The sequence below is a fragment of the Rhea americana genome, unplaced genomic scaffold (assembly GCF_003343005.1).
Source record: "Rhea americana isolate MKP2758 unplaced genomic scaffold, rheAme1 scaffold_330, whole genome shotgun sequence".
Taxonomy (NCBI): Eukaryota; Metazoa; Chordata; class Aves; order Rheiformes; family Rheidae; genus Rhea; species Rhea americana.
The window spans coordinates 589429-603509 of NW_028186458.1; the positions used below are offsets into that span (position 1 = coordinate 589429).

Genomic DNA, 14081 nt, shown 5'->3' on the forward strand with positions numbered 1-14081 from the left:
AGCATACAGTTAACATCATTAGGAATCAGCCCTGCAGCTAATAGGTGAACTCGCGACGATCAACGGTAGGTGTGTGAAAGGAAAGGTGGCAACGATCTCAGGCTAGGCATTGGGGCTTGATCTGAAAAGTGCCCTGCTGATGGGGGATGGCCCTTTTCACTGTGCTGCGACGGGGGTGGCGCTGACCTAAGGGTAAACACGAAGAGGGATAGAGAAAAGATCTCGGCTGCAGAAGATGCGAAGAGCTTGGCGAGAGTCCTTGGGGTCTGCTGCATGCATGTGCTACTGCGGGTGTTTTCCTTTTTTCTCTCCGTTTTGACTTCGGTCCTGGAAAGCGCTGATTTCTAGTCTCCTTTTTGGCTGCGAGTATCCCGCGCTGGGCTCTCACTCACTTCGCACATGTTCTTAGGGCGCCATCTCTTTGCAAAAGCCGCCGTCCTCCTTCAGGTCTCCTAGAGGCTGCTCCGGAGCGTGTGAACATTGCAGGCTCCAGCCCAATCCAACCTGCACAGCCAAGCATGTTTCTCACTCTTTGAGCTTCCCCGGGCTACCGCTCCTTTTAGACTTCTCTGGCTTTCCAACTTCACAACACGCTTTTGCTTGAGTTCATTTTCCTTTGACACAGCGTGGACCCAACTTTGTGGAAGCGACGGACACAAACCTGATTTTTTTCAGAGGTATAAACAGATGTATAGAGGCATTTCTCCCTGCCTCTGTGTGTGTGTGTGTGTGTGTGTGTGTGTGTGTGTGTATGAGAGAGAGAGAGAGAGAGAACGTCTGAGTACGTTTGCGCCTGTTTAGAAAAGAAAATAGCTGAGCTGACTTTTGAGAACCTTTCCTTATCTGAAAAGAGGATTTGCATTGTAACATAAAGCTCCGAACTAGCCGCTTTCCAGACTAGAGTTGAACACGGCTCAGGGAGACAAACGAATATGCGTTTTGTGTTGTGAGCTCGATTTTTTTTAACAATATTAAGAGAGAGATCTTGCCTCCGAGTAGCTTGATGGAGGCAGGCAACAAGGAAAGGAGAGGACCGAACAAAGTTTGGAAGAAAGGAGCCTCTGCCGAGAGTTCAGAAAGTTTGTTTTTCCTTCACAATCTCGGGGCTGGTGCAGCTGAAAGCAGGGACCATTTGGGGACAGCGCTGGCACATGTGTCGCTCGGGACTGATCTTCCTTTCCTTTCAGGTTTTAAGACCCAGAGCATACAATGTTCACTAAACTCTTCCAGCAGTGGAGTTTCGCAGTGTTTCTGCTGAGCTATTCCGTGCCCTCTTACGGGAGATCAGTGGAGGGGATCAGCCGCAGACTGTGAGTTTCCCTTTTCTCGCTTTGATCCTTATTTAAGTGGGGAGGAAAATCTGTGGGGACACACATCCGTGGGCCCATAAGGTGAGCGCTTGCAGACCGGTAAGTTTCCCAGCCCCCAGGAGTGCTTCCCAGCACAGCTCGGCACAGGACTGGCTCTTGATTTACCTGCCCCAGGTGTTCTTGTCACTGGTTTTGTCTAAGTAGTAGGTGAAGGGACTTCTGCAAGCCATCGCTTGCATCAGGCAAAGGGAACCTTTCAGTTCTCTGACCTTATAAAACTATTGGACAAGGGAATGCTAAACTTGGGAGTGACTTCTGTGGGGAGCAGCAATACAGTGGTATGTGTGTCCTGTATACACTGTTGCTTATGAACCTTTCTGTGCCCTTCTGGAGTCCTAGGAGGGAGCATCCCATTTTATCAAACTTCTGTATGTTAGACACTGTACTCTATACCCTTTTACATCTTGGCATGGAGTTAATATTGATAAGACTAGTGAAAATATACAGTAGTTAGGGCTATCATGAAAGTGAAGTACTGAGCAATTTATTTGTATTTCTGTCCTGTTAGCAATATTTTTTCTAGCAGGGGTCCAGTATCCAGCTTGGAGGTGGCTGTGTGTTTTTGATAAATGATAATGCAGCTGAATATTGTAAAAGATTCGGTTGTGGAAATGACCTCTTTGCTTCTTCCAAAATAATCAACATGGCTCACACTAACATCACCTAGGCAAAGTGCACCAGAAAAAACACTGGGCTGATGTAGGAGAAATTGTTTCACCCATGTAGCTCCCTGGCTGTCTGTGGGCATTTCAGTGGTGGACTTGCATCAGATTTTCTAAGGAACCCTTCAGTCTCTACTGCAGAGGCCTGTATTTTTATTAAGTTCAAAAGGAAATCAGGAGAAAGAGAATTAGAAAAATCCAATCACACCATACAGGAAAGCGTGACAGAGGAAATTTAATTCCAGATAGGTTCTCTAGCAATTGTTTCCTTATGTACGTAAGGACAAGAGCTACAGATAGCTCTTCCTCTGCCATTTAAGCAACTAAAATCCCCCCAGGTGAAGTGACTTCAGACATGCCTGAACTTTGGCACCAAGTGGGAAGCTGTTATAAATCTCATACAGTAAATTGTGTAGAACATTGTATTGATGATAATGCTACAGTACATTTTTCTCAGTCCATTAATGTTTGTACTCCTGCAAAATACTTCTGAGCTATTTCTTTTGTCTGAAACTGTTTTCTACAGCAAACTCAAACTTCAGTTCTGTAAATTAAAAAAGAAGAAGAAGAAGATAATTGAAGTACAGTCAAATTCTGTATTTTCTTGGCTAAGAAACTGAATTGGAGTTAAGCCAAATTTATTAGAAAGTTTAACATTTGCAAAGAAATACTCTTTCTCTTTTTTTAAGTAAGGGTTATTCTAACACTTTTTTTGAAAGGTCAAAATTAGAGGTCTTCCCACTGTCCCAATTCTATCCTGAGAAGAGGAAAATAAAAACTTGGAAGCTAAACAGTCAGAAATGCATTTCTCAACTCCCTCTTTGCCATGGCATGTAAAATACACACAAGAAATAAGTTAGCTGTCAGTCAGTGGCATTCACGTAGTTTTGTTTGTGGGTACAGTACAAACACAGACACCACACACAAACATGTGTCCTGTTTTAATACCACCACAAACCATTCCTAGAGTTAATGATTAATAAATCACTTAAGCCTAGATATATTTTTTTCAGTCAAAGGAAGGCTTAAACAGTAATGGATAAAAATACTGAAGCACATTATTATAGTCATAAGAAAAAAAAAAAAAAAAAGCAAAGTGGCATAGGCCTGGTTTTACAGACCTTAGTAAGGCAAATTTCCTATGGAAAGCTATCTAGTATTGTAAACTGGCTGCAGAAAAGATTGCCAGACATACTATTTGTTATAGAAATGCTTTAGCAGCTAAAGAACTTTTGAGAAACCCAATAATGCCTCAAAGTGAAATTAGATATTTTTATCAGCATGCCCAGACACTGCAGCATTATGTTCTCAAATCTGCTGAAAATATTTTTCCTAATCCTGAGATAGGTTGAGCAGCTTTTATTCCCTTTGGAGCCAGTGCAAGGCAAAGGCACTCAGAGTCTTGCAAAGTCCAGACAGAAAGCTTACTGTAGCCTTATTTGGCTGAACTTATGATCAGACCCAACATGGATATTCAAGGATAATAACAGTAAAATAAGAACAATTCTGAGACAGAAAGCTGATGCTTGAAGAATGTTACTTCTCAGTGACATGAGATAGCGCCTGGGGGGGGGGGGAATGAACAAAGAATGTGTCTGAAGAGAACAAGTTATCAGGAAGTATGTGTTTAGAAGTCAGAATTGTCGGAAGTCCTCTATTTCTACTATGTGGGTTTTTTTCTTATAAGGAGACATTAAGTCTCATATGTGCATAGTATACTTGGATACAATAATTATTTTGGGCACTTTGGTCAAATACAAACCACCATCATCTTCCTTCTCTCAGAAATGCCTATCATATGTAAGCTTCGCATTTACTGCATTTGGTTTGGAGACAGAGTCTTTTCCTTAGATGAGAAGTATATTTTATAGAAGGATGGAAGGGACCTCTAGTGGGTTATCTTAACCTTAACAACCTAGTATTTCTTGCGTATCATACACAAAATGTGAATACAATCATTTCTGTTTCCATTGCCTCCCTTCTGTGTGTGGGGGTGAGATGTTGTTGATATTTCTACTATGAAGCACTTCTTACAGCAGCCTCCATGGGCAAGCTATTTCCTCTGGTTTACAAACACAGGAGTTGTTTGAGTGACTGAGCTGAGGGAGGGAGAAGGTCAGAGAGATATGCATCTACCACATTGTCTTCATTTTAGGGAGATTTTTGATCTACAGTATACAAAGGAAATTGGTAGGCAAAATGTAATCCTCAAGTCTGGAGGTCAAGTAATACTGGTGAAGTAATAAGTCATGTGAAATGTAACACTATGTAATGTTATACAATCATCTGGAATAGCAGAATGTTATTTGGGGCCAGACTTGATACTAAATATCATACAGACATTTAAACAGAAATCCACTGTCTTTGGCTAACCTTCACACGTCAATCCATGCATTATTTTGGAAATGTTTATTCACACAAGACGTATGTCCTGAAATGCAGTTTGACCGTCTTGTGTGTATTGGAACCAAATCTTTAGGTTTGAGTTCTGTAAAATGGAATAACTTCTCAATCAAGAGTCCTTTAATTACAAGCTTTGGAGAGTCAGGATTTTGTAACAGTGGGTAAATTGACCAAATACACATTACAGGATTAAGGCAGCTTTAGGCTGTCTGTGATAAAAGGAGTTATCCTTAATAGTTTACAAGAGGTGGCAGGAAAGCTTTGCTCATCACATGAGGCATACTATTTTAAACTCAGTAAAGCACTAAGATTTGGTGTGCTTTTTATAAAACAGAAGAGTGAAAGGAGAAAGCTTTCCCATTTCCCTTGGAAATACCCTGGGAAAGGGGAGTTCTAAAGCTAGGAATGTAATCTGAGTCACAAAGGATAGATTGAGGAACAGCATAAAAGCATGCCATGCAGAAGAGTCCAAGGTGCTAGTTTTATTACCATACTTGCGAATCAGACTGACCTTAACAAGAAAGTGGTTATAGATGGCTGTTGGAGAGCTTCAGTTAGGGTACTGGTCAAAACAGTTCTCCTGGGGGAGATTCTGAACTCTTTTTAATGGTCACAGCTACATTGAAGAGAGTGAAGTAAATGGATTCAGCTCAGTGGTATCACATTGTATTTTTACTTAGAGTCATTAAATCGAAGGGCATATGCTTGCCCTAAGGCCTGAAGTCATCTGAAACTCATCTGATTTGAGGATATGTAAAAGATGGACAATGTATGGCCAAATGTGAGCTCACAAAACTTTTGAGCATATCTAGGCCTGATTTTGAGCAAGTATGCTCACTGTATCATTTTATGTGAAAACTACAGTCATCTTTCAGTCTCATTTTGGAGTGAGGGAAAGTTGGTGTTTCCATCTAATTTTTACACTAAGTTATGACCACTTTAACCTAATTTAACTTTAACAAGGTGCAGATTTACAAAGACAAAAAGTGAAAGGGTACTCTTAAACCAGTGCTACATGAAGTCACCAATTTCAAACAGCTCAGCTGTTGATCAAATCACAAATCTAAAATGTTTGCCTGAAGGGATTGAGAAAGATAAATTATAAAATGCTTCTAATTATTCAGCATACCATCTTTGACCATCACATTTTGAAACTTTGTAACATATCAGGATAGTTAGATATGGGATGGAAGGAAGAAATATTCACTCACTACTATGTGTCACCTCGCATTTCATCCACATTCAGAAACAGCTGTGTATCCAGCTAACTGACTATATTATTATACTACTGGCAGGACACTGAATTCATTTTCTTTGACTAGTAAGGATCTAGTCACATGCAGTACCCTGATGCAAGATGAACGGATGCATAGCCAACATCAGCCCAGTGAAGTATGGCAATTTGAAGCATTAATTGTATTATAGTATTCATGGGAACACAACTAAAACCCCAGCTTGCACTCTTGCTGTGGTTCACAGTGCAGCTATATGCCTACTCAAAAGCAAGGAAAAAGCATGTATTTTCTCATGGCTATTTATTATCTAAGTGCCACTTTCATCTTCTTTCCTTAAGTTTCACACCTTGTTTGCCAGTACAACCTCTCTGAAAGACAGATAGCTAAGCTGTCTCCCAGTTTCCTTAAAAACAAGACAGATGTTAGTAAACCAAAATGTCACAGTAGCAATGATGGATAAATGAACTCTGAAAGAGTACCAGAAATCTATTCAAACAAGCCATGATGCTCTGAAGGAAGATCCAGTGAGGAGGGCTAGCATAAGACACTGAGAGCAAAGAAAACAAGGAATTCAGCCCCAGAAATCCACCCTTAAAGGAGTATTCAGGAAGGCATCTGAAATCATAATTAGACACAGGTGGCCAAGTAGTAAAATCAACAGGAGCAGCTGAAGCTCCTCACTGCTGATGCTGCCTATCTGGATATCTCATTATAGACTGAAGTACCTATGTTTTAGGCACTCAAATCTGAAAATTTTTCCATTACACTCCAGCAATTGCACTTATTTAAATTTAGAACTGAAATGCACTTAAATATATTTATTTTTTAAGTACATGACTAAGCAGAAGAAAATTATTAGAATGATGCTGTATAAACACTGCTTCTGGCTTCAGTATTTATTCCCTCTCTTATTCGACTGCAGTGCTCCATTGTCTGACCCCCTAGTTCTCCTGTCTCTGGCAACTGCCTTCCTGATTTTACTGCCTGAAGTGTAATATATTAAAGAGTTTTAATGCTTTCCTAGAACAGAGTGGTGACTAATCCAGCTACAGTTCTGGTGGCGTATGATCAGTCAGCTGTGAACTGTTAGTGGCTTAGGCCTTTCCCTTCTCTGCAGGGAGCAGCTACTCCAAGAAGCAGAACTTGCTCCAATAGTTTAACTTAACTTGACGTTTCCAAGCTGGAGAGCTAGTACATGGTCACTGTGGCCACTGCTGCCTGAGGAGAGAGGAGGTGTTCCAAGCACTGGCAATAATCAAATTCTAAATATATTTTTCCTTTCTGCTCTTCTCTTTTTTTTAGCAAAAGGGCTGTATCAGAGCACCAGCTGTTGCACGACAAAGGCAAGTCTATCCAAGACTTACGAAGACGAATATTCCTTCAAAATTTAATTGAAGGTGTCAACACTGCAGAAATCCGTGCAACTTCAGAGGTTTCACCTAACCCTAAGCCTGCTACCAATACAAAGAACTACCCCATCCGATTTGGCAGTGATGATGAGGGCAGATATCTAACTCAGGAGACAAACAAATCACAGACTTACAAGGAGCAGCCCCTGAAGGTATCAGGAAAGAAAAAGAAAGCAAAGCCTGGAAAACGTAAGGAGCAAGAGAAGAAAAAGAGGCGAGCCCGTTCGACTTGGATAAATCCTGGCACGTGTGGAAGTGGCACGACGGAGAGTCCACTCTTGGACACCTCCACTACTACGCATGATTACACTTCAAGGTAATTGTGCTATATCCTTTCCAGGGGGACACCATGTATTTACTGAAATTGTTACACTCCTGTATGTGAGGTTAAAGCCTCAGTCCTGGAGTATTAGCATGCCTTTTTGCTAAGAACTAGGCATATAGCTTTTCAAGTAGTGTACAGTTGCAAAACGCTTTCTGAAGTATCCTTTCCATTTTGCACTGTGAATTTTCATGTCAGAAAGTAAACATTATCCCTCCAGCCATATAACCATTCACTGACACAGCAGGGTAAAACTCACGGCCCTTACTCCTCCAAGACAATCTTGTCTTCCTTTCCTATGACCAACAATCGAGGTAAACTACTTATGGTCAAAATGAGCTTCTTAAAATTGAGTTTTTAGGCAAAATAAAGTTATTTCTGCTAAAAGAATGTGCATCATAGCCATTAAAATCTCCAAAACTGTTTTTATGTAGTTCCTCTCAATTCAGATCTTGGTCCCATGTTTGGACCTCAGTAGACTGAAAGCTTTGAGTTTTATTTAAAGTTCTTTAAACCTCTGCATCTATAAAATGGTGAAGTTTTCTTTCCTCCCTCTCAACACCCCTCTTTTTGGCAACTTTCCTACTCTTACATTAGAGTTCTTCATTTTATTGTTTAATCTTAGGGGAGAACAGAGAAAATTTCTCTCTCAGTAATATCTGCAAACAGTGCAAACCAGCCTTTTACCATAAAATTTTCCCTGTCATTAGGACTTTTAATTCAGCTCCATCTTTTTGCCAGCTCATGAAACAATTACATTGCTGCTGAAAAAATGTTGAGCACTGCTTTTGGAGAGAGACATGCTTTCCACCTGCATAACAATGAAGGGTTTTCAGGGCAGTGTTGAGCTGGAGTCTGAAGACTGGATGCCCCCAGCACTTGTCCACTTTCATTTGAAATTTTGAATGGAAGTCTGAACACCTGGAAACAAAACCAAGCATTTCCTCTCTCAACTCTCCTCAAAAATTTTCACTTCCAACAACAGCCCCTCACACTCTTCTCTCCTCCCTTCCTCTTTGGCTGAATAGGAAGTTAATAGAAGGACCACTTACTCACAGTAAATCCCTTAGGAAGAGATGTCAGCTGTGGGATTTACTAAAATGCTTCCTTAGGTTAAGCTTTATGGGTCCGCAGTTTGCAATGTGCTCCATCACCTCAACTTCTACTGGCACCTATGGGAGTTACTGGTATTGGCCTCTCAGCCTCTCTGGGAGGCATTCAGCATTCCTGATCACAAACCAGTTAGCGTAACTTTAGCAGTGAGCGATGAGGTAATGGAGGCTGGTTTTGATTCAGCGCCTTAGGAAAGGCACATTCCAGAGCTTCTGTCAGGAGATGTCTGAAGTTTCAACAGATGTTAAGAAACTATGGTAGGGAACAAATAGCTCCTGTCTTCAGCATGCGGAAATGTAGGGAAAAAATATCCAAAGGCATTTTGAGTGTTATTTATTTTTATTACTATTTCTTTTGTTGTATATTCAGTGGGATCTATAAATGAGATACAAATATAATCCTCTAAATTTTCCTCATTTATGCTTTGTTTCAAACACATTTAGATGGCTAGAGGCAGTCAGCCTTAGAGTCCAGTCCAGACTTAACTTTACCCTCCTCACTGCCCAAATTGCAATTTTACCCTAGGAGGAGAGACATTTTCCAAAGAGGCCACATATGTATTTCAGATACTTAACTGAAGATGATTAAACAAAGAGAAACTCTAAAACAGGAATACAAAATTCTTCCTTCCCACATGCAGAGCGTAACATGCAGATTCAGCTCTTAGGAAATGGCTGGTATATCAGCCTATATATATCCCAGTAAGCTGGCAAAAAGGTATTGTTTCTAAAATTTAAATGAAGACAGGTGCCAGACCCCCGTGTATTTTAGATGTGATCCTCCCAGCTAAAATGTGCTTGTCCACTTTGTCTTAGCAGTAGTATGAAAAACTGCATTGAATCTGACTCCTCCTATCTGAATGAGGTTCATATCTGTATGGAGATGAATCAGGAACTTCTGCTCTATCTACTGACTGGAGACGAGGAAGGCATATCCAGTCAGCATATCCATATATTCCATCATCAGAAGCTGCTTTTGTAGCACTTCTAAAACTAGCTGCAGCTCAGAAGAAGTACCACTACATTACAGTGGAGAAAAGGATATGTATAATGTAGAAGGCAGATGCTGAGGAAGTGCAAAGATAAATTTTGAGTCTCCTTTTCACAGCATCATGCTGCTTCCTTCCTGTTCAACAGGCTGAACTAAAATTCTCATGCTGAGTCCCTCTGTCATCCCAAAATCTTGGGCTCAGATGAGAATAAAGACAGAAAATGATCTGCTCTCTAGATCTTTTGACTTACTACAGGAAGTATCTCATAGAAGTAGCTGATCTTACAGTATCTGGGACCAAAATCATAGAAAGAAGCTTGCAAGTTATTAGCAATATGGAGGCCATCCTCAAGCTGTGTTTTAGCTCAAACTCTAAAGTAAAGCCTTAATCCAAACCGGAGTGAAAATGTTGCTGTCTTGAAAATAAGCTTATGTAATGCAGACTCATATATACAGTTGTGCTACATGAATTATGCAACTATCATTATACATATTATAACATACCCTGAATATCAGTATTGCTAATTAATTATTAAGGAGTTTCATGCTGACATTTCCATTCTAGACAATTAAAAAAAAATTTCTCACAGACATTCCAACTGTATTGCTATTCCAATTGAATTTAACCATTATTATCTAATTTCCTGAAAAATCTTTCAAAGGGGTAGACTGTCTAATGTTAAATGTAGTCCCACTTTCAAAATGTAAATTAAGAAATCCTTAAATTCTCAAGATTTTGGCTTTTTTTTGTGGATATATGTGGGTGTGAGATACAATGTGGACTGCCACCCWACTTAGCAAACCTGTCCAGCTACATAGCAAATCACACTCTATTCTATAGTTTCATGTTCCACCATTTCCAAAGAAACCAACATACACTAGAGAAATGTACTGCACACAGTGATAGAAGGGGAAAAAGCCCAATCCTTCTCTATTTCCTTTAGCACCACTAGAAAATAATTTAAAATATAAAATTGTAATAGAAGTAACATACTGACAAGATGGGAGCAGATTCTGCTTTTGTTCTCATGAATCCTCCAAGGAAGAGAGGATTACAGAATTCACACTAGTTTGTCAGCAACCGTTAGAAAACTTCCAGATTTTAGGAGTGTATAGAGGAAGATGCTAAATTTTTCAGCTTTGGTTGAGCACCACAGGGGCTGTGAGTACTCAGAGTTTAACATGAAATGCTCCTTTTTTTCAGGATCAAGCTCTTTGGCTGACAAAGTTACAGGGCTATAGGTTTTTCATTCATTCAAGCAACAAGAGAAAAATTCAATCAAGCATTAGTTCAAGACCTGAACAGACTTTACTGAAGAAAAATTCATGCACAAGTCAGAATAGTATATGTCTAAAATAAACAGCTCTTTGTCTAATGGGTGGTCTATACTGGGAAGATAGCCCAAAGGACTACTGTGGGACAGGTTTAATTGCAAGGTTGACTTCACACTCAGGCAACAATCACAACAGGCACATGGGTGCCATGAAGAGGAAATAAGAATTTTCATTTTTTCTACCTTAAAACCAAATTTCTCATTTCTCCCACTATATCTTTCTTTTTGGAGCTTGGCCTATTTGTTACAGATTGATAGTCTTTCTACACATAGCATTCAGGAATCTTTTTGCATAGGATCTTAAGGAAAGCCAAAACCTCTTCCTATTTCTCTGAGAGAAAAATGTAGTGAAATATATGGCCTTAGTTTCACAACAGAGTGCAGATCTAACTGCTAACTGTATTTAATTGAAAGCAATATAGTAGAGACTTTAAAAAGATGTCTACTACCTTATTGCTTTTAAACTAGACTTGTTAGTGCAGAAGTTTAATAGTAAAGCATACCCCTTATCTGTGGCAATATTGCTGTTATTTTATGTCCATGTATTTGAAGTGAAAATTAATTTTTCTACTTTTTCTATCATTTTCTTCTTTTTGCAGGAGGCGCTGATGTTTTCAGCAAGAGATCTTTGGAAGACGTATTGCAGTATTCTGTAATAGTGAACATATGGGAAGTATTAAAATATTTATTATCTGTAAATATTGTAAATGCTAAGAATAAAATCTTTTCCCCCCCATTGCTCTCTGAAACTGCACATTTGGTTATTGTGAATTTTCCTTTTCTCTTTTTTTTTTTTATTTTTTTTTTTGCTAAGGCTAAGACAATTATTATTGTCACATTTACCATAATTTATTTTGTTGACCGGTATATTTATTTTGTTAAAGTATCTTGGTGCTGCTGACTTTCTATATTTTTTGTAACATAATGCACTTTAGATATACATATTGAGTACATTGATAACTGATACAAAATATTCCTGTTTTGTGGTTGACGTCAGTGAATGCCTACATATAATTGTCCAAATTGATTTTCCTTTGTGCATGTAAAATAGCAGTATTTTAAAATTTGTAAAGAATGTCTAATAAAATGTAATCTAATTAAATCATGACTTAGAAGGAGAAATTGTCTTTTAGGAACACAATTTTTTTTTTCACTGCATTTGAAAATGTTTTTAAATTTAATATGTTCACATTGGTTCAAACTCCCACATTTTCACATTAGCTTTTAGTTAAAAATCACTATATAAACATATTTAGTTCCAGTGTTTTATTTCACAACAGCTGAGCTGCTGAACAGCCTGGGGGTACTGCCATGTAGCTTAGACTCCATTGCAGGAAAAACATGACTCCCAGTCTTTCCAGTCTCGAACCATGTGAAGGCTGAAGCTTTCCAGTCTGCAAATGAAATGATGTGAAAATCAGTCCCGGGGCTGCATCACTTACTGCACTCTTAGAAGATGTCAACATGTGACACCCCACAGCCTTGTGCAGAAACAGGCAAATGCTCTGTATCCTCAGCTCCCACCAACTTCACTAGGAAACAAAAATGTCTACCATATGAGTGAAGAGTCTCAGCTCTTTGTACTTTGGGGGCACCTTATGCTAATATGAGGGAAAAAAAAAGAGAGAGAGAGAGAGAGCATTTATTGGATGAATACATAAAGAAAAAAAATCAGAAATTGCAACATGTACCAACAAATACTGTTACGTTGTGTGAATTACCTTTCCCCTCTTCCCCCAAAATGCATTGTATTGCTCTGTTTCTGAAAAAAATCTGCATTAATTTTAATTCTGTTCTTACACACACACTTAAGGGTGGTTAAGGAGGAGACTATCTTCGTTATTTAATGTCAACTCACTGAAGAAAACAACAGAATAAAATTATGTTTGCCTGCCACTTTTTTAAAGGGAACATGAGCCCTGCTTCCTACCCACTATCCTGATACATATTCTTCTTGGCTATTACCCACATGTTAATCATAATGGCTGCTGGGAGAGCGATCTGAGGAAAGGAGATTGTTTCACAAGGATATCTGTACTGGTAAACTCCTACAGAATTTCCCCTCTCTCACTCCTTCAACATCAGCAACATTAGAAAAATGCATGTGTGGAAAAATACATTACAAATCCTGGGAATTTAAGATAGTTCATGTAAATGTTGCTCCACTCTGTAGTTCCCAAACTTCTCTTTTTACTCTTCATTCCTTTTTTTAAAAAGAAATAAGTGACATCTTTTTCCATTGCCAAAGTACAGCCATCATATAATATGAAACAGATGTTTTTCTGCTCTCTCTACCCAATCTTACAGAAAACTACTTCCAAGAAAACATTTTAAACAACAAAATTTGAGAAAAACTTACCTATCTCCCTCATCCACGTCTCTGAAGTGTTAAATTCAATGCTTCATTATGTCCAGTTAGTTAATTATTACAACCACCAAGCACATGCATACTTTGTTTCCTTTTCAAATCAAAAATACTATACGTGACAAAATGTAGCACAACTTCAGGGTTGTATTAAAGAAAAAGCCATAGTTGCTGCACATTTTCAACTTGGCCTCTTTGCACATCCTGCCTATTTATAGTATCCAGCTAGTTCTTGGATTTATACAACTGAAGTTAACTGCAATACATTCAGAAGATGATTTTGCATCTCAGGATTACCAGTACATCCCAACTGGAATGAAAATCTAAAGCTGCAATGGACAGAGGCAGTTTATCTTAATCAAAAAGGATGATTCTTGGCAGAAAGAAGTACAGAGAGAATAAACAAAAAGCACATACCTAAATGCTAATTCTTGGCTCTATAAAACCAGCCTCTTCATAAAACAAGGCCCAGTTCTGAAGTACCTCTAGTGTCCCCCAGATATGTATACTGTCCATTAAGGACTTGCAATTATTTTCCTATTTACAAGCTTTTATAAAGTTTGCTATTATAGCAAATTTAAGCAGCAGTCCTATTTTTCTTACAGAACATTACAGGCCTCATGAAAGCTATCTATAGATCCTGTAGTTAACAGACTGCGTTTTGAAAGACACCGCTGCAGACCATTGGATTTTACTCTGGAAAGCTGAATGCAAGTTTTTTTGAGCTCCTGGTTTACAGGAAAATAAATCCTGAAAAACTCTATTTCTCAGACAAGCTACATCAGCTTTGCCTTCCTAACTGTGAGAGACAAAACTGTTGCAGAGAATTAAATTTCTCAAACAGTTTAAACCCAACTAATTAACTTGATCTGTAAGAT

The 14081-nt window shown here is 38.9% G+C and overlaps 1 protein-coding gene across 3 annotated transcripts; it reads left to right on the forward strand.

The window, feature by feature from the left end:
• The first annotated feature begins 7 nt into the window (after positions 1–7).
• PTHLH (parathyroid hormone like hormone) lies at positions 8–11572 on the forward strand. 3 transcript variants are annotated; one of them, XM_085311073.1, is made up of 4 exons: positions 8–65; positions 1188–1310; positions 6973–7395; positions 11438–11572. In XM_085311073.1, exons 2-4 carry the CDS (start codon positions 1210–1212, stop codon positions 11445–11447), a joined length of 534 nt encoding a protein of 177 aa, XP_085167199.1. In that variant the 5' UTR covers positions 8–65; positions 1188–1209; the 3' UTR covers positions 11448–11572. The 3 variants fall into 3 exon arrangements, with proteins under 3 accessions (XP_085167199.1, XP_085167201.1, XP_085167200.1); XM_085311074.1 differs by lacking the exon at positions 8–65 and adding an exon at positions 213–677; XM_085311075.1 differs by lacking the exon at positions 11438–11572 and having other exon boundaries at positions 6973–7399.
• Positions 11573–14081: the final 2509 nt, after the last annotated feature.